Source organism: Chelmon rostratus, chromosome 19 (genome assembly GCF_017976325.1).
Source record: "Chelmon rostratus isolate fCheRos1 chromosome 19, fCheRos1.pri, whole genome shotgun sequence".
NCBI lineage: Eukaryota > Metazoa > Chordata > Actinopteri > Chaetodontiformes > Chaetodontidae > Chelmon > Chelmon rostratus.
This window is the reverse complement of record NC_055676.1, coordinates 16,963,254-16,986,421: the sequence shown is the minus strand read 5'-3', so window position 1 is coordinate 16,986,421 and position 23,168 is coordinate 16,963,254. Positions and strand designations below refer to the sequence as shown.

Here is a 23,168-nt window from a genome sequence, read left to right as displayed (position 1 = left end):
GTATATAAGCCTATTTAAAACTATATTCTTATTTGATTTACTGCCCAAAATTGATGAGATGAGCATAAAGACTTGGAGCAGGCGGAAACAGCTAGTTTGGCTCTGTCCGAAGATAAAACAAGACTGAGGGTTTACAGTCATGCTAGCGACTCTGTGAAAACTGCTTTGAACTAAATGTTAACATGGTCAATGTCAACCCGAAGGTGGTGCTAGAGGTAAAGTCAGGGGATCACCAAAGTCAGTAGGATTGATCATCTGGGGACAATGAATGTCTATACAAAATTTCATGACAAGACATCCATGTTAATTGCTAGTGTGGCTAAAAAAAATCTGCCTAGCAGCACCTCCCTGTTTTAACACGTTATATCTCGTTTAATCTGTCCGAAACCTGAAGTGTAAAATTTATATTTGTGGTTTTCATATGTGAATACAGGACAAAATGTAAATGTGACTGTGAGTTTTAATGTCATTTTTTTACTGCGCATGTTGTTCCTCTGTGTCGTTTTTCTTGTTTTCTCCAGGGTGCAGTTTTGTTAAAGTCCCTTGAGATGTCTGTGTTTCTAAATGCCAAGGATCATGTTTTCCCTGTTAGTTTTAACATCTAATCTTAGATTGTCTGAAAAATAAACATTTTTTAAGTGAACATCATTTTTAGCATCAGCTTCATCGTTATTTCTTTGTAAACAATTCTTAGTGACGGACTGATACTGTGTGTATATGTGGGGAAAGAAGGGGGGGCATATGAGGCCACGGGAGTTATTATCCATGCAATCAGCTGCTGCTGGGCAAAGAGCCATAACTGTACATATACATGTAGCACACCCCCAGCACACATACACTGAAAAAGAGGCTATTCTGGTCATCCACACCAGTTTCTTGTTGCAGGCCTTAGGTCAGCTTGTTCCTCCAGAGAGATGTTTTTTAATTACTCTGCTATTACAAGGATTATTACTTGCTAATAGACCCATTGAGGTCTGTGGAGGTAGACAAAAAGAGGAAATGGAATGCAGAAAGTGAGAAGTGAAACCAGAGTGAAAAGGAATAGGGAAAAAGAGGAAGAAAACACATCACTGGAACAGAGACATTGCCTTCAAAGAGAGCTGGGATGACAGAAAAAAAGCTGACTGACACATAGTAGAGGGAACTAAATAATAAAGAGAAAGTGAAGAGCAAGTCAGAAAATAGAAAAGAAGAACAGAAAGATGTCTGCGAAGAAGATTTACAGTCTGATAGCGTCTTGAAATTAAGGCCTTCCCCTTAAGTTGGCCAGCTTCCTGTAATGGGAGGCCTCATTTCCCAAAGAGACTCGATAAGCTTTCATTTAGTAAATACGCAGAGCAATTTAGACTAAATGCCTTCACTTCCTGTCTCTGTCTTTCCGTCTAAGTGCACTTTTTCGGTCCCTTTCTAAGGACAGAACTCCGTGTCTGGCGAGTTCTCTTTGCATACCTCCACTGTTTGTGTGCAGTTTCAGCTCACTTGCTGGCTAATGCAGCCCTGAAAGCTCCCTGAAGATGCTTTTGTCAGTCTAGTAATCTAGACTGCCTTTCACTTGTCTGGCTGGTTGGATAAATCCCTGCTTGTTCAAGATGTGCTTACAATCGGAGTCCATTAAGGAGCATTAGGGGCAAAATATGAGCAGGAGGTAGTCGCTATTTCATTAAAAGCAAGCTGCACTCTCCTGCTGTCTTGTTGAGGAACTGTAGAGGCTGTTTATGCGAATACACGCAAATACACACAAATGTATGCACATCTATTAAAATTGCTGTCACATACATAGATTACACAGGACTACACAAGCCCATACATATGCGGGAAGCACTATGTAGTGACCTATGGCTCATTTCCTCCAAGCCAGGTGCCCCTATTACTCACTTTAAAACCTCCACCCACTCACGCACTGAAGATGGTGACCTTCACAGAGTAGATCACACACACACACACAAACACACTCACACACAAATACCATGTTAGAAAAGATGTTCCATGTGAACGAGGAACAGCTGTGTTCATTTCCTGAGGTGGTGAGCAGAGCTGTGCAGAACAAACTAGGAGGATATCCTGGTTGCACACAAACACACATATTTCTGACCTTCCAGGGATTCATGTACACAAAATAAAAGATCAAAGTAAGCCAGCTTGAAGAAGAAAGTGAAGTATAGTGTATGCAACCCTGTCTCCAGGAAATTACATTTATATAGTGCTAATTTGTTTTCCCAATTATGCTGTGACAAACGTTACGCTATTATCTACAAGGCTGATGCAGAGAGTGAGTTTGCTGTTAACATACTTCTTTTCAGAGCTATGCACATTCCAACATAAACATCCATACTCATCTTGTGATGAACCTCGGTTAGGTTTATGCAATGTAAGAAATTTAGTTCAATTTAGGGACAGATCACGGTTTCAGTTAAACGTTAATAAACATTGCTTCAAGTTACTGTGGACTTTTTTTTTCCATTAAACCAGAGCACAATCTTTTCCTCGACTAAACATAACCGTAACACAGTTGCTGTAGTTGCTATAAGATATATTATACTGCAAGATTGGATGTTTTGGTGGGAAATGTTAAAAACATTGTCAGTAAATATTTTGTGGAAGATCAACATTTTGTGGGTTGCCAGATATGATAATTAACATTTCCTCATTATGCTTACAGAAAACTTAATCCAGGTGGCATTGCAATACCTTCAAGACATTTCTACTTTTGCAAATAAGTGGTATATAAATCTAACTTCTTGGAAAAAATACCTTCTACGAAGTCAGACGGTGAGTACACTTTGCTTGTTTGGGACCTTTCAGCCGCACTCCTGCTGTCTTGCTGGGATGATGGCGTGTTGAGGCTGTGCAGGGCAGTCTCCAGCACCTCTCCCAGCTCCTCTCTCTTGTCCTTCCTCACAGGCTTCTCCTCGGGGTGACGCGTCAGCCCCATCTCCAGCTGGTACACTCTCTGTAGGGTGAAACTCTCAAAGGGCACCACTGCGTACTCACTGGGCAACCTGGCGCCGGCGGTCACCTCGGCCTTCGACAGCTGGCTCCGCAGGAACTCCTGGAGGTCCGCCTGCTGGCTTTTTGGTCCCTGGGCCTCCCCAAGACCACCACCCTGCAAACCAGCCCCTGCTTCCTGTCCGTCTGCTGGGCCTCCAGCAGCTCTCTTCAGGCTCTCCTGTACTCCTTTCAGCTGCTGGCTACGCTCCTGCAAAGCCTCCTTGAGCTGAGCTATCTGCTTCTTCAAGGACGAGATGTGGAGGCGGTGCTGCTCCTCGCGTTCTTGGAGTAGCACCTGATAAGACTGAACACCGGGGGATCCACCGCTTTGAGCAGGCCCAGCTCGGGCTCCTCCAGTCCCACCTGCTCCTGCTCCAATCCCTGGCCCTGTACCCCCCAAGCTGGGGTGGATGGGTCCAGGACGGGGCAGAGCATGACTCAGTGGAGGGTCGTCAGAATGCGGCGGACTGCAGGTCATCACATAGAGCAGCGACAGGGAGCAGCAGAGGAGTACCAGCATGCCCCCAACACGAGAGACCCTGGATAGTAGACCACGCCGCAACATTGCTGCATGTAGCATCAAAACTCACTGAGTTACACAGTCATCCACACACACATACACACACAGAAATATCATGTAACCTCACACACTCCAGCCACGCTGATAAGAGTCCATTTGTGATTATGTTCCATCACCCAGTGAGGAGGCCGGCTACTTATCAGTATGAGGTCACTTGATCTAAATTAGGTCATTGCCCCTCCACTGCCTGAGTCTGTAGCTTGTTTTGTCATTGGCAAAGTGAATGTGTGAGCATCAAAAGCTCCATGGTCTGCTAGAAGACATCATTACATTGTTACATCATCTATCACTCATATGTGACTCATCTGTTTGCATGTGCTCTGACTCTCTCAGTCAGTCCATGATGTCCTCTTCCTGTCTGCCTGCCTGTTACCAAACACAGAGAAAGATTCTCAAGGAAACGTCTGGGAACACGAGTACGCAGCCACAACAGCCCGGATGAAGCAGGGTGATGCATGGGGCAAAAATGCTACGTTTCTTGGGAAAGTAAATCCTTGCTGGTCAGCGGTGGTTTCCTCATGTCGTTATCCTGATAGAGAAAGCAGAATGACAGAAAGAGAGAGACAGAGTGGTTTGTCATTAGAGTGACAATTATTCTTAACATCTTGACCTCCACCAACTCACGTCAACATTATTTGTGTCAGAAACATGCCAGGCCACTTTCACATGGCTGCTTAGGATGGCAAAGGGTTTAACTGCCTTCGCCAAACCAAGCATTCCTTCAGGGCTGCAGCTCCTGGAAAACAATGTTGTCACTGATGTGTGAGAGTAAGAGTGCAAGGGTGTGTACTTAAAAGTGTTCAAATGACAGTGCATGTGTGATATTGTGAATGTGTGCTCACTGGGTGCAGAGAAAATAAACTGGGACATATCCATATATTCTATCTATACCTGCAGTATATACAGTACATGCAGTATACTGCTGGACTGCTCTCTATTTATTTAGGTTTATTCAACCACAGTGTGTCTTGAGATACAATATCTCTTTCGAGAGACCCAAAATTAAATCCTTGCCTATTTAAAGCCATGGCATTCATCATGAAGCATTTTTATAATGTGATGTTTGAAGGATTGCGTCAAAGGCAACATTTCCAAATAAAGTTTCTCTGATAGTTTATTTTCAGCTCAGGGTTCGAACCTCTTGGTCCTTCTGTTTCCCCAATGACCCTGCAAAGAATACGCGGGTATAGATAATAGACTGATTTGGATTTGAAGCTTTATATGCTTTATTTTTGTATAGTTTAAAACAGACATTAATGAGTAGCCATCTAGATCAGTGTCTCCCATCCTGGGGTTTTGGGACCCCTCAAAGGGCGCCAAGAAAAATCAGAAAGGCTAAATTCCATCAGATATGAAGTTAGAGCCATGAGATGTTAACTTACCTAACATGAGGACTTGAAGCAAGGTGAAAAAGCTAGTCTGGCTAATCCATATAAACACTGAAGTGTAAAAACTGACTCAGGACAAAATTTGTAATTACCTTCAAACAGAGCCACAATGGCTTTTCTCCTTATTTCCAGTCTTTACACTAAGATAAGCTTACCGACTCCTGACTATAGCCCTTCATTTAATGGACTGGGATGTGAGTGGTAGTGTATACATTTTCTCATCTAACTCTCTGCCAGAAAGCAAGCAAGTCATTCTCCATGAGTCATGTCACACTATTACTTTAAATATAAGACTACAGCCCATTGTATGTTAGCATAGCTTAGCATAAAGACTGGAAACAGCAAGTCTCTTTCTGAGGGTAACAAAATAAACCTTCAAACAGCTCAAAAGCTAACTAATTAACATGTTATATCTGGTTAGTTTAATTTGTACTAAAATCAAAGTGTAAAAACTACATATAATGGATTTTGTTACCTTTGGATAGAGCCATGATAGCTGATGACCTGTTTCAAGTCTTTATGCTAAGCTAAGAAGGCTCCTACCTCTTTTTCTGATCTCTCTCTGATATTTTTGTTTTCTTTTAAAGTATGTGCAGGCCTTCAAAATCTTTCGAATGAAACAATCCAAAATGGAAAAATCACTCGATGGTCGAATTGCTCACCGATCATGCCAACACTCACAGGCCATAACCTGTGATGAGGGTCACAAGTATGGCTTCATTTTAAGGGCTCCCAAGCCAAAAAGGTGATCATAATGATCATTTTCAAATATGGGCATATATATGTATGTGTGTGTGTGTGTGCGTGTGTTTTTGTGGGATGGCGTTTCAGTGTTTAACTTACTGTACATATCTGTAAATGTATCTCTGTGTATCAGTCTCAGTCTCTCTTGACTGCCCACACAGTCAGCTCTTTGACTGGGCTGCATTAAGGCGAGCCTAATGAAAGGGTTAGTATATGGCAGGAGTGAATACTGGACTGTGCTCTAACAGACGCTGAATCAGTAGAGACAGGGCGTCTCTCCAACAGGACCTCCACTGCCGACCTAGAAAATGTTTGAGGAAAGGGTGCTCTGGGAAAAGTGGGTGAGTGAGAGCTGGAGAGCAAAATATGGCCGCTGTGATGGGGTATCATCCTTTCAATTACAGAAAAATCCTTATGATGTCATTATAGTCCATAAATCCTTAGAAAAATATGCCATGACATTATTGGTGTGGTGGAGGTTTATAACTTTCTCTGGTTAGTTCATAAGCGCCTCTCATTACTCTTGCATCCATGTGATCACAAGCTGGGAACCTTTAAATAATTACATCACTCCTCCGAAATGACTTTGACTTTCCTGGTTACATGACTTCCTGTAACAAACTACACTAATGCCAGTTAAAGTGACCACAAACTATTCACACAAATGAAGGCCCACACTTAGTTCTGACATTGCAGAAGTCAATTTGCCTTTTAACTGGGGAACAAATGCAGTACTTTGCGTTTTTTACTATAATTAGACTCAGCTAGAAGCAGATCAACGTGCTTAAAACAAATACCACTAAGTTACTCATTCTCAAACAACATACTATTAATGACAGCAGAGCTTTGTCAGATCAACAACGACATTCACCAAAGGACACTCAATTTTCAGTAACATACAACATAGGAATTCAGCAAATCCTCAAAAATTCTGAATGTCTTGCTTGATAAATGATTTAAAGCTACAACCAACAGGCAGTTAGCTTGTTTAGCATAATGACTGGAAACAGGGGCAAACAGCCTTGTCCAAAGCTATAAAAAAATCCACCTACCACTACCTAAAGCTCACTGATTAACACATTATTGTGTGACAAAATGTAAAAACTACTGTTGTTTGGACAGAGCCAGGCCAGCTTAGACAAAGCTAAGCTAACTGACTGCTTGTAGCCTGAGACTTACCTGACATGCATGATAATATATGTAGTTTTGTGGGAGTTAAGGGGAAGCAACCAGCTAACAAATAGTCCAGATCATAACTTCCTATGCATCAACTGTCATTTTTGCATTTCAGTTTTTGTGCAGATCAACCTTAGCTATGGCTAGCTCTTTCCCCTGTTTCCAGTCTTTATGCTAAACTAAGGTAACACAGTCCTGGTTTTAGCTTCATATTCAGCATACAGATATGAGCGTGCTTTTGAGCTTCTCATTTGACTCTCAGCAAGAGTGCAAATAAATAATGAACTACTCTTAATAATATAATTCATTACTGCTGTCAATTCACATTCTATTGATCAACCGACTGACAGCACATTACAAATATATAAAATGCAGTATGCTTTTTTTTTTATACATGATAATGACACAGTAACAACGCATATCTGTATTTGACGGCGCTGTATTTCTTCCCTGTGACATTGCTGAGACGTGTTACTTTAAAAAACAATAACCAAATGTGTCACAGAAACAACAGAGGTGCAGATCCTCTGTGGCAAAGCAGTGAATCCCTGTTGTTAAGTTAGAAGAGAAAGATGCACCACTGAAAGGAGGCTGGTGTGCTGGAGATTTATGAGCAGAGACTCACAGTCAAACCACTGCGTCCCACCGGGAATGAATGAGTTGATTCAGCCCTGGTTTTCTGACTCCCCGTGGGGATGGGCATGGCTGCAGCACGGGAACACAGGCAACTAAATAATCATGTTTGACTTTATTGGTGGTGGGATGTCTAAACAGGCGTCTGTAATTTCCTGCTTTGTGTTACCGTACTTGTTTCCACATGATGCTTATGTTCAAAGTATTTATTGAAAAAGCATGTATTTGATGTGTGATATTTATATTTCCATTACACACTGTGTAAAACAGTAGTTCTTGTAATACCATGCTGATGAGGTAAAACATTGAACATGTTGTCTTTATACTGTTTTAAACTGAGTTTATCTCAAAAAGGATTAGCAAGTTATCACATTCTGTTTTATTGATGTTCTACACAGCTTGCCCAATGTTTTTGTAGTCTGGTTTGATTAAGAAATCCATAGAATAAATATTATGCATTTCCATTAAACTAAATAGATTTTTGCCAGCAATATTGCACAGTTTCCTAAGAGTTTTTATCCAGTCTAGTCTAGTAAAAATAAATATCTCAACAACTATTGGATGGATTGCCATGATATTCTGTAGAGACATTCATGGTGTCATGTAAGTAAATCTTAACATTACTGATCAGTTTTCACTTATGCAGTGACATATCTCAAAATTTCATACAGACATCAATGTTTTCTAACCAATGTGTGCCGGGGTTTTTTTGTAATAACTAAACTTCTTCTGCGGTGCCACCATGAGGTTAACATACGCTGAAATATCTAAACAGTTATTCAATGGACTGCCCTGAAATTTTGCAGAGAAATTCATGTCACTGGCAGGATGAATTGTAATAGTTTTGATGGTCCCCAGAAGTTTCCTCTATCACCATCATCAGGTAAAATTTTCAATTTGTCCACTTTGGTTTATGACCAAATGCCTGCAAAGCTAATGACTTCCCATCAGCCTCACAGAGTGTGGCTAGCATGGCTGCAGACTTTTGTTAAAACAGTGAAACAGTTACCCCAGGAAATTTTTCCACTTGAATTCCAATTTATTTCTGTATTATCTGAATATCATACAGAACACTTTGTTGATGAGATAATAATTTCCAGTACACCCAAATAGAAAGGAAAAGACATTGTTTGAATGTGTGACTTTACATTTGGCACCTTACCAAAACACCCTGCCCAGACTTCATCCAATATTACGCACATTTTTTGCATATAATCCCTATCTTACAGTTTAATTGCAGTAGCAGTCACTTTCAACTGAAACAAAACTCAGAGTAAACCTGACATGAAATTTAACAGTTCCTGTTATTCTCTCCGTGGAGCGGTGACTTCCCTCTCTAACTCTGTGTCTGGCAGGACGAGCACCTGATAACAATTTCCTGGCGTTTGCCAAAATCCTCTTTGCATAACAGAACTAATAAATCTACATACTGTCAGACTTGTTTACCAATAGAGAAACAAGCAGAGGACAGATTTCTTCCACTTCCTAAGATGACATAACTGATAAATGTGTTTTCCCTCTTACCACATATTTCATTCTCTCTGCTAGAAATAGACACAGAGATGCAGGGACGAGTGTGGGAGAGGGTCAAAGACAGAGAGATGAAATAAATAATCAGGCTGTCATAAAGAAGAGAAAAGGAGAAATGATTTAGTTTTTGGTGGCCAGAGATGTTTCCAAAGCAGAGCTCTGCAGCATCTGGTTCAGCCTCCGAAATCACTTCCCCCCCTGCTGCTGCTTCCTGACCACAGGGCATTTGTGTGTGTGTGTGTGATTCAATTTGTGTGTACCTATAAGGAAATATGTGTGTATCTGTTCTATTTGTGGCAAAAAATACAATGTTACTCTCAAAACACCTGTTAAAAGTGCTGTTTATTTTTGTGAAAAAAGTCAGAAAGGGAAAAAAAGAGTGTGAGAAAAAAGACAGTGGTGAGCGAGGAGCAGGAACTGCAGGAATTTGCTGTCGGAAAACAGAAAGAATGAATTTCTTCTCAGTCCTCTGCCCTATTTCTGGCTGTCAGTCACACTAATACAGCAAAAATCACACACAGGTGACAGGTTATCTGTGTGTGTGCGTGCTCTTCTCTGTACTACAGCCTGTACAGGTCGACCTTTAAACTTCTGAGGCCTTTGAGAAGCAACCTTGTGACCCTCTCATTATGACAAATGTAGCATTTCATCCTTGCAGTTGGATTTAAAGAGCCAATTCTCTTCGCACTCTGCTGGTATTATTTAATAAATTCAAGTTCAAGCAGGTCACTCTTAAAGAATAATGTATGCACTGAGATCATACAGTATATGTTCTTTTCAAAGGCAGACAAACTCTGCAGATGCATTAATTCAGAGGCTTTGAGTGTGAAAGAAAGCGAAAGAAACTGCAAGACAGAGAGGAAACCACAGAGAAGATAATGTATATCTGCTTTAAAGCACTTTGTCAGTGTGTTTTCTACACAACATGTTTGCTGACCTTTTACATACTTGGGAGTTTTTTGGTTTTTAAAAGTATTTTTCTTTCTGTTCTGAGGTGCCATTGTTTTTCCATTTCTTGGAAATCTATGGGTGAACTCATGAAACTTGCTTTTATGAGTTGTGTAACAGTGAGCATCCAGTCTGTATTAGGTTTTGCCAAAGTTACACAACCATTGCAAGATTCATCAGTTTAAAGTGGTGCTCCATTGATTTAATGTTGCACTTCCATTGCCATTTGGGGGACTTGAGAAAGTTAAAACCTGATCAGCCGACGCTAGAAGCAATATTTATAGTGGTGCATTCAGGGGTTAAAGGGACAATTCACCCCAAAATGCAAACTGCATTTTTTCCCTCTCACCTGTAGTGCTTGCTTTTTGTCCATCTAGACTGCTTTGCTATGAGCTGCTCTTGCAATTAAGTACATTTTTCATTTCTTAATCCACACACATTGTTTTAAGCAGTTTCATGTGGGAACTTTTTTCTTTCCACACGCCAACCACATCACTGCACAGAAGGAGGCATGCATCTACTCTCCTAACCCTTGTCTGACTTTGCTAGCTTGTAGAGATCCGAGAAGGATGCCATTAATGTTTACATCCCATGCTGTCAGTCATGGGATCCTCTCATCCATGAGGACATGCACGCTTCCTTCTGCCCATTGATATGGTTGGCTGGTGTAGTTCAGTAGAAAGACAATAGTTCCTACATGAAACTACTAACAACAAGGTCTGAAGATTATCTTGAGTTACCAGGTCATGATTTCGGCAAAAAGACATTACTGTTTTTCAGTTTTTCAAATCTATTTTTTTAGCACCGTGAGCAACACAAGCCGAGTGCCATCTAGTTCCATTATATTAGAGAGAAGGCAGCCTCTCTACAGCCAATATCTCCAGAACTTGGCAACTCACATCAAACAATCAGGGCTGATGTGTGCTTTCTCAAAAATTAAATACACGTCAGGACAACAGTGACCATGGAGATGACCACATGGAACTGTGATTGGTCAGCTTATGTGTTCTACTAATTTCTAAAGCTGGTATATTTTGCTGAAAGTGATTCAATGTGAAGCAAGTTTTAAAAAGGATGTTATTTTCTTATTTCAAGCAACACACATCTAAAGAAGTGAACACAGTTGCCGTTGGGAATATAATTAAAGCCCTATGCATCTGTCTGGTGGTGTGGAGGTGCTGTCAATGCAGGAAAACCAGTGTTGAACTATAAATCATTACTTACACAGTACTTATATATCTTCAGATATTAAGATTTCACAAAATGCAACGAACAGCGTTCCTCAACCATCCCTGACTAATGAACGCTCACGTCTCTCAAACTCCATTCCCGCAGATTATAACACTGGCTTTTTGTTTTCAACGGGCCATCTTTAAACCCAGACTGAGATAACCCCGGATGACATCATCACAGACTTAACAAAGCTCCTCCAGGGTCACTGGAGACATTATACAACTGTTTCCACAGGCTGAGAAGTACTCAACAATGATGAGTAAGCTGATCTTGATGTGTTGTTCCCCTTTAACAGCCTGCACATGACCTCAAAATAATGTAACTTTGACAAAAAATAATGCAGACTTGATATTAAACATGGAAAATTACACAACTAGTGAATGTTTCGGGAAGGTGCTAAAATTTTCATGTGGTGCAGTAGTTAATGGAAACCAGTGGATGCTACTCAATTTTCTTAATCACAGTGGTTTTAAAAATGCTAAGCTGTTCTGTAAATGGGCTAAAACAGGCTCAACCACTGCGGTGGTCCTTTAAAGATGCTCATAGTACTCATCTAAAAAGTACACACATGCACGCATGTTTATATGTGAGCGCATGGATGCACTAATCTTTTAAACAGCACCCCCTCCTCGCATACACACCCACTCTCTCCCTGAAAGTGGCCTCTGTGATCATGACAAACAACCTGATAAACCACAGAACCATGCATGTTTATACTCTGCTCCATACTGTCTGTCTTCGTCTCTCTAGCCTGTCTTCCTACAGCCTCTAGCGGGCTGTGTATTTGTTACAGGTCAAGGATGTTAATGTGCTTTTATGTGCACGCTGGCCTCAGTGAATGTCAAGGCTTCTTCTTCTCAGACAGCTCTGTCTGAACCTGCCCTCCAGCTATCTTACTGTAGAAATGAGGAATGTCCTCTTGGGAGGAAACAAGGAGAGGAGAGGAGGGGAGAGATTAATTAAGATAAATGTAAAAATGAGTGGAAAAAAGGAGGCTGGTGAGAGCGTCAACTCTGCCCACAGATTACTTGAGGGAACTATTAAGCTGGTAGATCAGATACATGGTGTGAGGAGAAAATGAAGTATAAAGTGAACATGTGGGAGGAAAAGCGGGAGAGAGAAGCAGAGAAAGGTTTCTTTGATGTCTCTTGTCCCCTCAGGTGATTCTCCCTCCCATTCATTAGGGGGCCAGTTTCCCCGGAACCTTCCTGTCGACGTGCCATCTGGAAGGCCCTTAAAAAACACCACATTACACTCCTGTACTTCACGGCAAGCGCCCGTGTTAACATTCACCAACAACCCCGCCTTTCTCTCTGTTGGTCCTCAAAGTGTCCCATTTCCTCACAGTTAGGTGAGATCGTATCAGATGAAACTTTAATGGGCCCCATGGGGAAAATGGGTCATTGCAGCAGCAGAGAATACAGATAGACAGACAGATAGACAGACAGATAGACAGACAGATAGATCAGTTCTCCCACACAGCTCTGGGATCAGATGGCCAACTTGGTGTTATAATAGCCATGGTGACTGGTCAGAATGTTTTATTATTTATGTTATTGTTATTATCATTATCACTATTATTATTATTAGCATTAGTATTATTATCATCAATATTATTATTATTTATTTATCTATCATCTGCTTTAGTGATAGTTTGTCAAGAATGCTCTAATATAATAATGACAATAACTTGGTAATTTGTATTACTATAGTGATAAGTAGGCTTGGGCCAATGCCATCGTCCATCGCCATGGCGCTGATGACTGACAGTCGTTGACCACTGAGCCGTCCACCATCAGAACATCGAGATTTAAAAGCCGAACATCAATTGTGATGTTTTACCGTGGGCATCATCATGTGCCAGTTTGGTAGGCCAACTCTTCTCATAATTTAGCATCAGAGCTCTTGAAAGTAGAAATGGCAACAGACGGCAAGCTAGTTGAGCTAGTGAGCTAATTCATTCCAAACATAACTTGGTGCCAAAGATTAATCAGATATTTGCAGCGTATTTCCTCTGCCCGTCCCTGTATATTTTATCCCCATTTCTATATCTGTAAAGTCTTAACGATTTTGTTTTTGCACCAATAAAATAAAAGGATATTTACGGCATATGTGGTGTTGCCAGTTCACATGACCTCCTTAAAAATGGTATGTTTGTTCCCAACTTAGTGAAATGTAACGTAGTCTGTGTTAAGTTATCAGCACCAGAAGTTTTTACTTGTATTTATTTTAATCAGCAATACTGGAAGATAAAGACAAAACAAGAAATGGAATAAATGAAATAATGTTCGGGCTGCGTAAGGTAAATATGATGGGAGAGGATTGCTGGTCTAGAGTTTGACATGAGTCATGAAAAAATCTACATTCTACAGGAAGAGAAAAGAGAGGGATTTTGATCGAAAAATACTCAAAAATGTTTGGCGTTTTTAAAAACATCTTTAGCAGTAACGAGAGATAAATGAACAATTAACTCATTTGAGTGTCTCTTTAAAGGATCCTTATCAAAAATTGTTACCAAATTATCTTAAATGTCGACAGCGGTATCAGGTTTAAACCTTCAGTATCTGTCTGACTCTTGTCAAGAACATGGAGATGAGCTTTGTAAGCATTTAAAGACAGAAGCAGTATGTGTTGGCCATCATAAACAAGTGACTCTGGTTTATATCCAAAATGAACAGCAGGGAACACAAACATTGATTTTAGTGCCTGTTGGAGTCAAAATAACAAGATTGATCTCTTCCATCAACCAATGCTACAATAACAGCCACCGCCCAATTGTACACTGTGCTATGTACTGTCTGTCTGCGGAAAGAAGAAATTAGTGGGCACTCCCTCGTACTGTAAAACACAATGAAAAACCACAGCACAATGCTGATAGGGCACAGCTCATCTCTGCGTAATTGTGGTGAAATATAATAAATCTTGGTTTGTCCAGAAAGACACTCTGTCACATGCTTCTTCACAGTTGCTGATTGTGATTTTACAAGTGGAAAATTGCAAATAGCTGGAAATATAAGTGGGCAAAACAATTGAGGTTGACACAAAATAAATAAATCCTGTGTGTCTACAAATCCCATCCGTTCATCTCAGCCATTCACCTGCAACGCACCATCATAATTGCACATCATCACCTTTGCAATTCTTGCCACTTGTGCAACAGAGGTCCACTGGATCTGAATCTGTGGCAAGGAAATGTTTGGCAAAGGAGTTGTGAAAGACGTTGACAAATGCGAGCTCATTACTTCCCTCCTCACCGTGGACAGTAAACTGCCACACAGACATTAATATCTAACTGAACAGAAGCATTTCTCAACAGTGGCCTCTTCCCATGCAAAGGTACACAGCTTGTGGTTTGGTTTTAGCAGTTAGAACAGGTCTTTATATTGTTGTATTGCAACAGCTCCACCCTCTGCTGTTGAAAAATCATACTGGTTTACCTGAGTGACAGTCAGCCCTAAAGACAATATACCCTTCAGTGCCTCTCAAAAGCTCTCCATTTATTTTAATGCGTTTCTATAAACCGGCATTATCTAAATGAGCAGGGGCAACTGTAATATCATCAGCTTGTCAATATGCTGCAGGGACATTACATCAGTTCCATTAAAATGCCCTGCCCGATTCTGTTATTTGATCTGTGAAACATGAGAGTACACGCTGCCTGCCTGCATGGCAACAGAAAGTACACACTCCCATACTCATTGACATGTACTGAACACACATGTAGGACACACACACATATATTGAGCATCTACAAGGGGGCAACTTTATCTTCCAGGCACAGCAAGCACATATATGTCATTAAGTATCACATCATGTTTTCCAGTTTATCACTCATATATGGTACGGGCATATACAGTGAGCATGTGTACACTCCGCAAAGTCTTTCTCCTCTCTGCTTGCTAAACAACCTCAAATCCCACATAATCTCCAGTTTCATTCTCCCAATATGAGAAAAACAACTCTGGCAGCTTGCAAACCAAATATTTCAGGGTGCTAGGTGCCTGTTAGTGAGTGCACTAAGCAGGATTAGAGCCATTTTCCTGATAAAACCTCCAGCACACTCAGTATGCTGTGTACTGTATGCATGCACGAGTGTGTAAATATGTGTGTGAGAGGGGAGAGAGACATAGAGATGCAGGGGAATACTGTGGAAAAGAAGCCTGCACTTCCACTGAGTGCATGTAATTTTATTATCTGGGTCTACTCAACAGAAATTATTGTGGGTGTTTCATTTTTTTTTCATATTCCTCCATGTGATTTTGCTTTCAAGTGACCTAAAACATGACTCACACATTGAGGTCTTTGCAGTTTAGGACTGTTTCACGTATATCAAATATGAGAGAAAAGTGTGCATCCACTCAAAGGAAGGACAAAAGCTCTTCAGTGAAAACAAACAAGCACTGAAACACACATGAAACCAAGTTATAGTCACACATTACACATATTTTTTACCAGGTTCTCCTGGCCAAAAAAAGTGCATTATGGGAAATATATGACTTTAATTAATGACAATTTCTAGCTGTTTTTTCATTGTTGCTCATAAAAAGTAGCTGCACAGTGTGTTCCATAAATACAGCAAACTTAAAGTTGACATTGAACTGCGTGAGAATGATCAACACAGGCGCATTATCGAGATTTTGTGGTACTGATTTTCACACTACGGCTATCGACAGGCTACATCTGTAGTTGACAGTTTTAAAATGCTCTCTCATCCGGCCAACTGACCTCTTGCTCCCGCGGTCGTTGCTTCAGTCCATCCTGAGTGGAGGTGTTGTTTTGTCCCGGTGCAGCGGTCCCGTCCTGCAGCCCTCCACCGGTCTACAGACAACACTTGCGGAGTGCAGGAGCGGGTGTGAGCGTTTGTACCGCTGAGTATCGTGAAGCCTGTCGGAGAGGTGCAGAATAACACCGGAATATGAGTGCTGCTGCCTTCAAAATAAATACAACAAAGTTGCTCCAATTCGGAAGCGTCAAATAATCGCAAATGAAAACAATTTAACAAAGTCATACAGGTATTTCGAGGTTAAACGCATTTCTTCACTATGTTAGCTAACCTACCTGCTTCATGATGCTGGAGTTTTACTGGTTAGCGTTACAGTACGTTAAGACATTTTAAAATGTATTAATGTTTTAAATTTTCTAAAGTGTGACCCAGAGTAATAAATAAATAATTCCCGGTTTAAAGGAATAGCTAGACTTCTTGGGAAATACGCTTTTTCGCCTCCTTGTTGAGAGTTTAACCGTTAACGTTAGCTTAGCCGTTAATGCGGAAGTGGAAAGCTAGCCTTACTCTGCCTAGCTGTAACAAAGTCTGCCTACCAGCACCTCACGGACCAAAATTGGACATTAGCCTATACTTTGTTTGCCTTATCCTGATTAAACTATACAGAAAAATGACGATGTGTATCAGGGTTGGGTGCGGGACTACTCCCTTTACTTCGATATGACGTTGCCAGGCAAACAGCAGAGAATCCAAGAAGTTATTTGAAGTTTTGTGATTTAGTTCCGTTTGAACAGAGTCAGATTAGTTGTTTCCTCCTGCTCTGTTTTTGTGTACAATGTTATTATCAGTGGTGGAAAGAAACATTACATTACAGTACATTTACTCAAATACTGTACCTAAATACAATTTTGAAGTCGTTGTACTTTACTTATGTCAATTTTCTCCTGCTTTATACTTAAACTCTTCTATATTTATCTGAAAACTTAAACCATGTCTCACTTTGAAGATTCAGATTAATAATATAACATGTAATGAACAAATAAATTATGAGGATTTATAACATGTTAAGATAAGACTTTACTGATCCCAGATTACCCAGCAATATAGAAAATAATTTAAAATTAGCCCCAGTTTTGGCAGCTGCAACATTAAAGAGATATACGCATTAATGCATCAGTAATCATGATGCAATAATACAATAAATGTCATTCTGAAATGAGCCATCTAACTAGTTTTACTGCTGCTACTTTAAGTGTATTTTGATGGTAGTACTTTTGTACTTTTTTCTATGATGGTATTATTACTTTTACTTATAGACTCAAGAAGATCTGAGTACTTCTTCCACCACAGGTTGTTATACATGGTGATATTGCTCGTGTCTGGGGTCAATTGGACCGCAGAGGTCAAAGGCCTTCGGCAAATATGTGTCTTACTTTGAAGGTTTTGAGCGGAAGTTTTGTTTGTTAACACAGTGAGCTTGACACTAGCGCTCTCTCGTGCAGGGTCCGCCGGTCCTCCCAGCTCTCCTCCCTCCCTCCCCGCCCGCTCGCACATAAAGACGGCCTTGTTGGTTGATTCAAGACACCGTTACAGCAGCAGGAAACACTACCGCCTTTCATTTCCAAAGCCAACAAGACGTCCAATCAATGTGAAGTCGACATAAAGATCCATCTTAATCTAACCTGACCTGAGAGTTTTCTATAGACACGGGTCTCAATCAGGCAGCAGGCAGAAAACAAACAGAAAAAATAGAGAGCTCAGTCACCAGTATGGATAAAATCACGTGGATTTCACTTAATTTTAATCGTGTTTGACAGAAAATCACAATATTCCTTTTAGGCCCATATATCAGTTAGCTTATGACCATAAAACAGCGGTGGAGGAAGTATTCAGATCTTTTGCTTAACTAAAAATAGCAATACCACAATGTAAAAATAGGCTACTCTGTTGCAAGTAAAGGTTCTGCATTCAAAATTCTAGTTAAATAAAAATACAAATCTATAAGCACCAAAGTATACTTAAAGTAGCAAAAGGCCCATTTCAGAATAAGTATATAATATTATATGATTAGATTATAATTATTAATACATCCATGTGTACGTGACTTTAATGTTGTAGCTGGTATCCTAAAGGTGGAGCTCATTTTGACCTGTATTAATCATAATTAGAAATGTAGTGGAGTAAAAAGTAGAACATTTAGGAGTAGAGGTATAAAGTGGAATAAAATGGAAATACTTGAGTAAAGACCCTTAAGATTGCACTTGCATATTGAGTAAATGTACTCGAACACTGCCATTACAGGACACAAAATTAGCCTATATGTGCTCTTATAGTCATATTATATGTACAGTGCACTGCATAACAACTCTAAAAAGGGTTATATGAATTGAATGAACTGAATTTTATTCAAGCATCCTGCCATCATACAAGACATCAGCGTTTACAGAACAACAGTGACCAACATCCTGTGCTGGTTCAAGTCAGTTTAGAGCTGCAATGGTTAGATGATTAGTAGATAATCGGCAACTATTTTCAATCAATTGATCTCTCTCTCGTCATTTTTTACCCTTCACACCCTTACATCCACATGAGTAATGTGATTTCCACTTATAGCTATGATAGGATGACTACTCCCACTGCATCCTGTGATCAGACGACAGACCTGTAAATTAAAGATCCCCTCCAAACACATTTTAATACTGTGTTGAATAATAATGTGTGTCAAACAACGGGTGAGTGCACATTTTTGAGTGAAGGGCGAGAAACCACCTCATCGTGAAGCTCTGGATTAAACTGCAACTTAAATTCCTCTTCATTATGTGTGCCTCAAGTGAAGTGAGTGGGTAAACTGTCCTAGATTTAAACACCATGTTCTAATATGACCAAACAGTGACCCCACATGGTTTACTGTGAAACTGCAGCTTCCACAAAAGGGTACCAGAGAGATGATTCAAACCAGATCAATACAGTTCAGTTTCTAGTGGATGTCACAATACATCAGTAGGTCTGCCGCTTTCTAACATGCCAGTTTGAGTCCTGTGCTTTGAGTTCCCGTCTTTGAGGAGTTGCATCAGTTTATCCTGTGACAGACTAAGATCTGGGGGGACCCCATTCTCTGCACAGCTCTTTGAGACTTGTCCGTGATGAAGGGCGGCCTAAATACACCTGAACCGTCCTGCTGAGAACCACAATCCCTGGCCGAATTTATGCCTGAATGAAGCCGCCGGGTGTTACCTTACCTTTGAAGCCTTGCGGCATTTAATATTACAAAGCAGATCTAGAGCGACTGGCCTGTGCAGACTCATCATAATGTCATCATGCCTGATGGATGTTTTATGTACAAAGTGTTAACAGCAGTGTCAGCATGCACAAGGGGAAAAAAGCCAATTAGGACCACGGATGTGAAAGTGCCAGCATGTGGGAGGCAATGTCCTGTGGGCTTTTTGCAGCTTAACAAGGCATCAGGGAATCACTTTGTTTGTTCATGAAACATGGGACACACAGTATACAGAGGCTCCTTGACACTGTAATAGTTCTGTGAGATAAAACAGAGAATAAATGTGACCCAAATACCACACTATATGTTTTTTAATAAGAACTGTTTCAACAACTCATAAAAAACAAAATACAAAAATATACAGGCAGCTCAAGGTAGAACTACATGTCAAAGCTTAAATATACAAAAGCAAGCTCTCTGGAAAGAAGATATCGACTTCATGTGGGTGAAATTCAGCTGTTTTGTGCACAAGCCTATAAAGAACACAAATGAATGCATATTCAAACAACAGGAGAAACTACAGTAGCATTTTTCTCATGTGAACCATAATGGACATGCCTGAGGTTTGTCTTAAATGCATAGGATGTTTGGTAAAAGTCAGCAACTACAGCAGTGTTCCCCCAACTTTTTTGGCTTTTGAAGCCTTAAAAACAAATCAATATCAACATGTAAACCCCTCATTGAAGCATAACCTGTGAGCAATTCAAGCAAAGTTACATTTTTCCTCATCAGATTGTTTCATTTGAAGGGTTTTAGAGCATTTAAGAGGTAAAAATATCCTGGATTTGTCAAGTTAAAAGGCATAAAATAGAGAAAAATCTGAATAAATTAACACAATTTTGCACAACATAAATATATTTTTTTTCTTCATATCCCTTCGATCATCTCCCAGTTTGGGAACCACTGAACTAAAGCGAACGTAAAAATATTTTACTTTGGTTTTGTTCAGCTTGCTAAAAGGACTTGCAGCATGAAAAGAACAATCTTACACATCTTCGTCGTTGCTTTCTAACCCTTAAAGTTCTGAAAGATCTCTGCAGCGTCCAGCCAGGACCTGAAGCAGGCCAGGCCTCGGTCTCTGATCTGCTTCCTGCCCTTGTCTGTGATCATGTCGCCGTTCTCCTTCACGATCACCAGTTTGGGCACCGCTGTGATCTTGTAGCGCTGCCTCAACTCACTGAGAAAGAGAGACAAAGAATGCATTATACATATACATTATACATACAAACATACACTTACACAACCATTTACTCACACATAAATGTGAGGTACTTGTACTTAAGAATTTCCATATGATGCTACTTATGAACTTCACTACATTTCATTTCAATCGTAATTTTAACTCCACTTCATTCATCCAACAGCTGCAGTAACCAGTTACTTTGCAGATTTTTAAATCCTATAATGAACATATGATAGCTGATGCATTGTCATACAGTTAATCAAACCACCACAGAGCATTTAAAATAGGTAGAATCAGCTCCCCATGGCCAGCTTCAACTTAAAACGCAGCTAACATGTTGATGCATCAGTAATCCTGTAGTATAATGCATGATAATATGACTCTGACAGAGGCCACTTGGCCCCTTGGGTACTTTTACATTTATATGCAAATTTGATGTGGTGGAATATTTTTATATTTAAAGTACATTTACTCAGGGTCAGTAGATAAGTGCAAATCTGAGCTGAGGTACTTTCAGTTTTGTGTGATTTTTGAATGGCTTCTTGACTCATATTTTACAATTGGAACACATGATCTTAAAAAAAAATAAACAAACAAATAATTATGATAAAATATCACCAAATTAAAATATTGTATTTTGATTCCTCTGCATTTATGTGATGGCTACAGCTACAAAACACCCTACAGATTCATATTTCATGTGATTAGTGTACAATAAATGTCAAATTAGCTTGCCCTTAAATAGCAACAATATCAAAACACTGCATACACAACAGAGTAAAGCTTAAGTAATTGGTGGATTTATCAATTATTCAATTGGAAGTTCAAATCCCTTGTTCCAGCACCTCAAATGTTGATCTGATCTGTACTCTGATCACTGTAAACTGAATATTTCAGGGTTTCCAACTGTTTGACAACCAAAATGGGACTCCAGGAAACTGCTCTGGACACATTAAGTTTTTATATGGCTGATTTATCGCCAACACTTCAAATGCAGGACCTATATACTAGCACTTCCTCCAACACTGATGCTTGATCTGGTCCAAAATCTGCTGCACAGATACAGAGCTAATTTTGATTTGATTCTGTTAGAAACAAAACACACACACATGTCCACATAAAATTAGAGATGAAAAGATGAGTTTGAAGGCACTATCACTGTCAGCTTTGGGAGCCAGTTTGTCTGCTCTACATTCACACCTAATCCCTGAGGGTGACCCGCATAAGCATTTTACATAAGAGCACAGCCTAATAGGCTATATAGGAAATAGTGTTATATCCTAACAAGATAAAAGACAAATAAAGCACAACCAAGTGCAGCTAATTGTGTTTTTGACATTTATATATAAAGAGAGTCTAAAATGTTTGTTTAAAATGAGGAAAGATTCATACACTTGCTAAGTGAAATAACCAAACTTCCATTGACTTTTCATCAGATTTAGAGACTCACTGCTTGTAGTCATCCGTCCAGGGCAGAGCCAGCCAGTCTCCGTGCATGTCATGATAATATTCAACCATGTCGTCGGACGACTTGTCAGAAGAGACGAAAACTATTTCAAACTGAGCGGGAGGGTCGCGCTCCTCCACCAGCTCCGTGTAGAAATCACACAGGATGGGGGTGAAGTCGCGACAAGGCGGACACCATCCTGCTGAAAAGTAGATGCCGACCACTTTATTCCTCAACGCCTCCTCGGGCTCGACGAAGTCCCCGTCTTTATTGAGGAGCGTCCGCCCGGTAAATACCTCCACCATGTCCGCTAACGTCTCACACGCACTTCAAACGAGAGTCCGGGAGGTCTGACGGCTCTCAAAGTGTCGTTTTAGCTCATGTTTCCCTGCGTCGCTTTTTTTTTTCGGCCGGAGAACTTTCTCCCGCTTCACTGTAACGTTTACCTTTCTGCGAAAGCTACTTACAGCCAATCCTGTTAATCACCTGCGGACCAATGAGGACACAAGAGGACGGTGTTGTGGTTCATTAGCCATGTGTGTTTCACAGGGCAAAGCTGCGTTCAAACGCTCCTGTGCCAGTAATTTCCAGCTTCAGCGACGTTCACGACGTCTAACAGCGATTTCAGGCAGCCCGGACAGCGCATGCGCAGAGTCGTATTACGTGACGGTTGTTTTGTCCTGAGTTAGTTTTCAGTTTCACGATCATTCAACCCTTAAGATACTTTTTTGGAATGAAAGCTTTGCAAACAAGCCGATAGAATACTTACTGAACTTTTTTTTTATATGCAAACTTTTTCATCCATAAGCAAAAGTATCTAAAAACTTCTCATTTATTTTAAAATTATTAGAAACAACAATAAGAATGATAGATTTAATTTTTTTCATGAAGAAAAATTCAATTGATGATTATATTGTTATGCTTTCTTTGCAATGGCTGACTTCCTGTTTGAATGTGTCATTTTTAGTTCTGTTTTTTATTCTTGCTTTTTCTTGAACTTGAATGTTTTGTATGAAACTGTGTTGTTGAAATTCTCTTGTGGACAATATTACTTTATAGCTTTTAAGAGTTAATATAAAAGTTTTCATTTATTTCATGAATGCCTGGTATAAAAATATTTTGGTTCATAAGGAATATTTTGTCAAGACATTTATTTAAGAGGTGGATCCTCTGCCTATTTATAGTTTATTATGTTGTGGTGTTATGCATCTAACTGCCAGTTGTGTCCATTTTTATTTTATGGGAAATACTAATCACAAATGTTTCTCTTCCTCCTCATTCTCCTGCTTATCAGCCATCTTCATTCTTCTTCCTGTGC

The 23,168-nt window shown here is 40.1% G+C and overlaps 2 protein-coding genes across 2 annotated transcripts in view; both read right to left on the bottom strand.

The window, feature by feature from the left end:
- Positions 1-16,082, bottom strand: part of csgalnact1a (chondroitin sulfate N-acetylgalactosaminyltransferase 1a) — a 33,816-nt gene extending 17,734 nt beyond the window's left edge. Inside the window, exons 1-2 of the mRNA XM_041959742.1 lie at positions 15,946-16,082; positions 2,752-4,097 (exon numbers count right to left, since the gene is read on the bottom strand). Of these exons, the coding sequence (XP_041815676.1) occupies positions 2,752-3,568 (817 nt within the window). The 5' untranslated portion in view covers positions 3,569-4,097; positions 15,946-16,082. The remainder of the gene's footprint in view (positions 1-2,751; positions 4,098-15,945) is intronic.
- Positions 16,083-19,516: 3,434 nt separating this feature from the next.
- On the bottom strand, positions 19,517-22,431 carry nxnl2 (nucleoredoxin like 2). Its single transcript, XM_041960543.1, has 2 exons — positions 21,854-22,431; positions 19,517-20,397 (listed from the first exon to the last, which is right to left on the bottom strand). Exons 1-2 carry the CDS (start codon positions 22,153-22,155, stop codon positions 20,229-20,231), a joined length of 471 nt encoding a protein of 156 aa, XP_041816477.1. The 5' UTR covers positions 22,156-22,431; the 3' UTR covers positions 19,517-20,228.
- Between the last annotated feature and the right edge of the window lie 737 nt (positions 22,432-23,168).

What these genes read in the sequence shown, in the direction of transcription:
- nxnl2 (XM_041960543.1), bottom strand. Translation starts at nt 22,155, where the DNA reads ATGGTGGAGGTATTTACCGGGCGGACGCTCCTCAATAAAGACGGGGAC. An exon ending in TGGACGGATGACTACAAGCA is followed by an intron (nt 20,398 to 21,853) that starts GTGAGTCTCTAA and finishes TCTCTTTCTCAG; the next exon opens with TGAGTTGAGGCAGCGCTACA.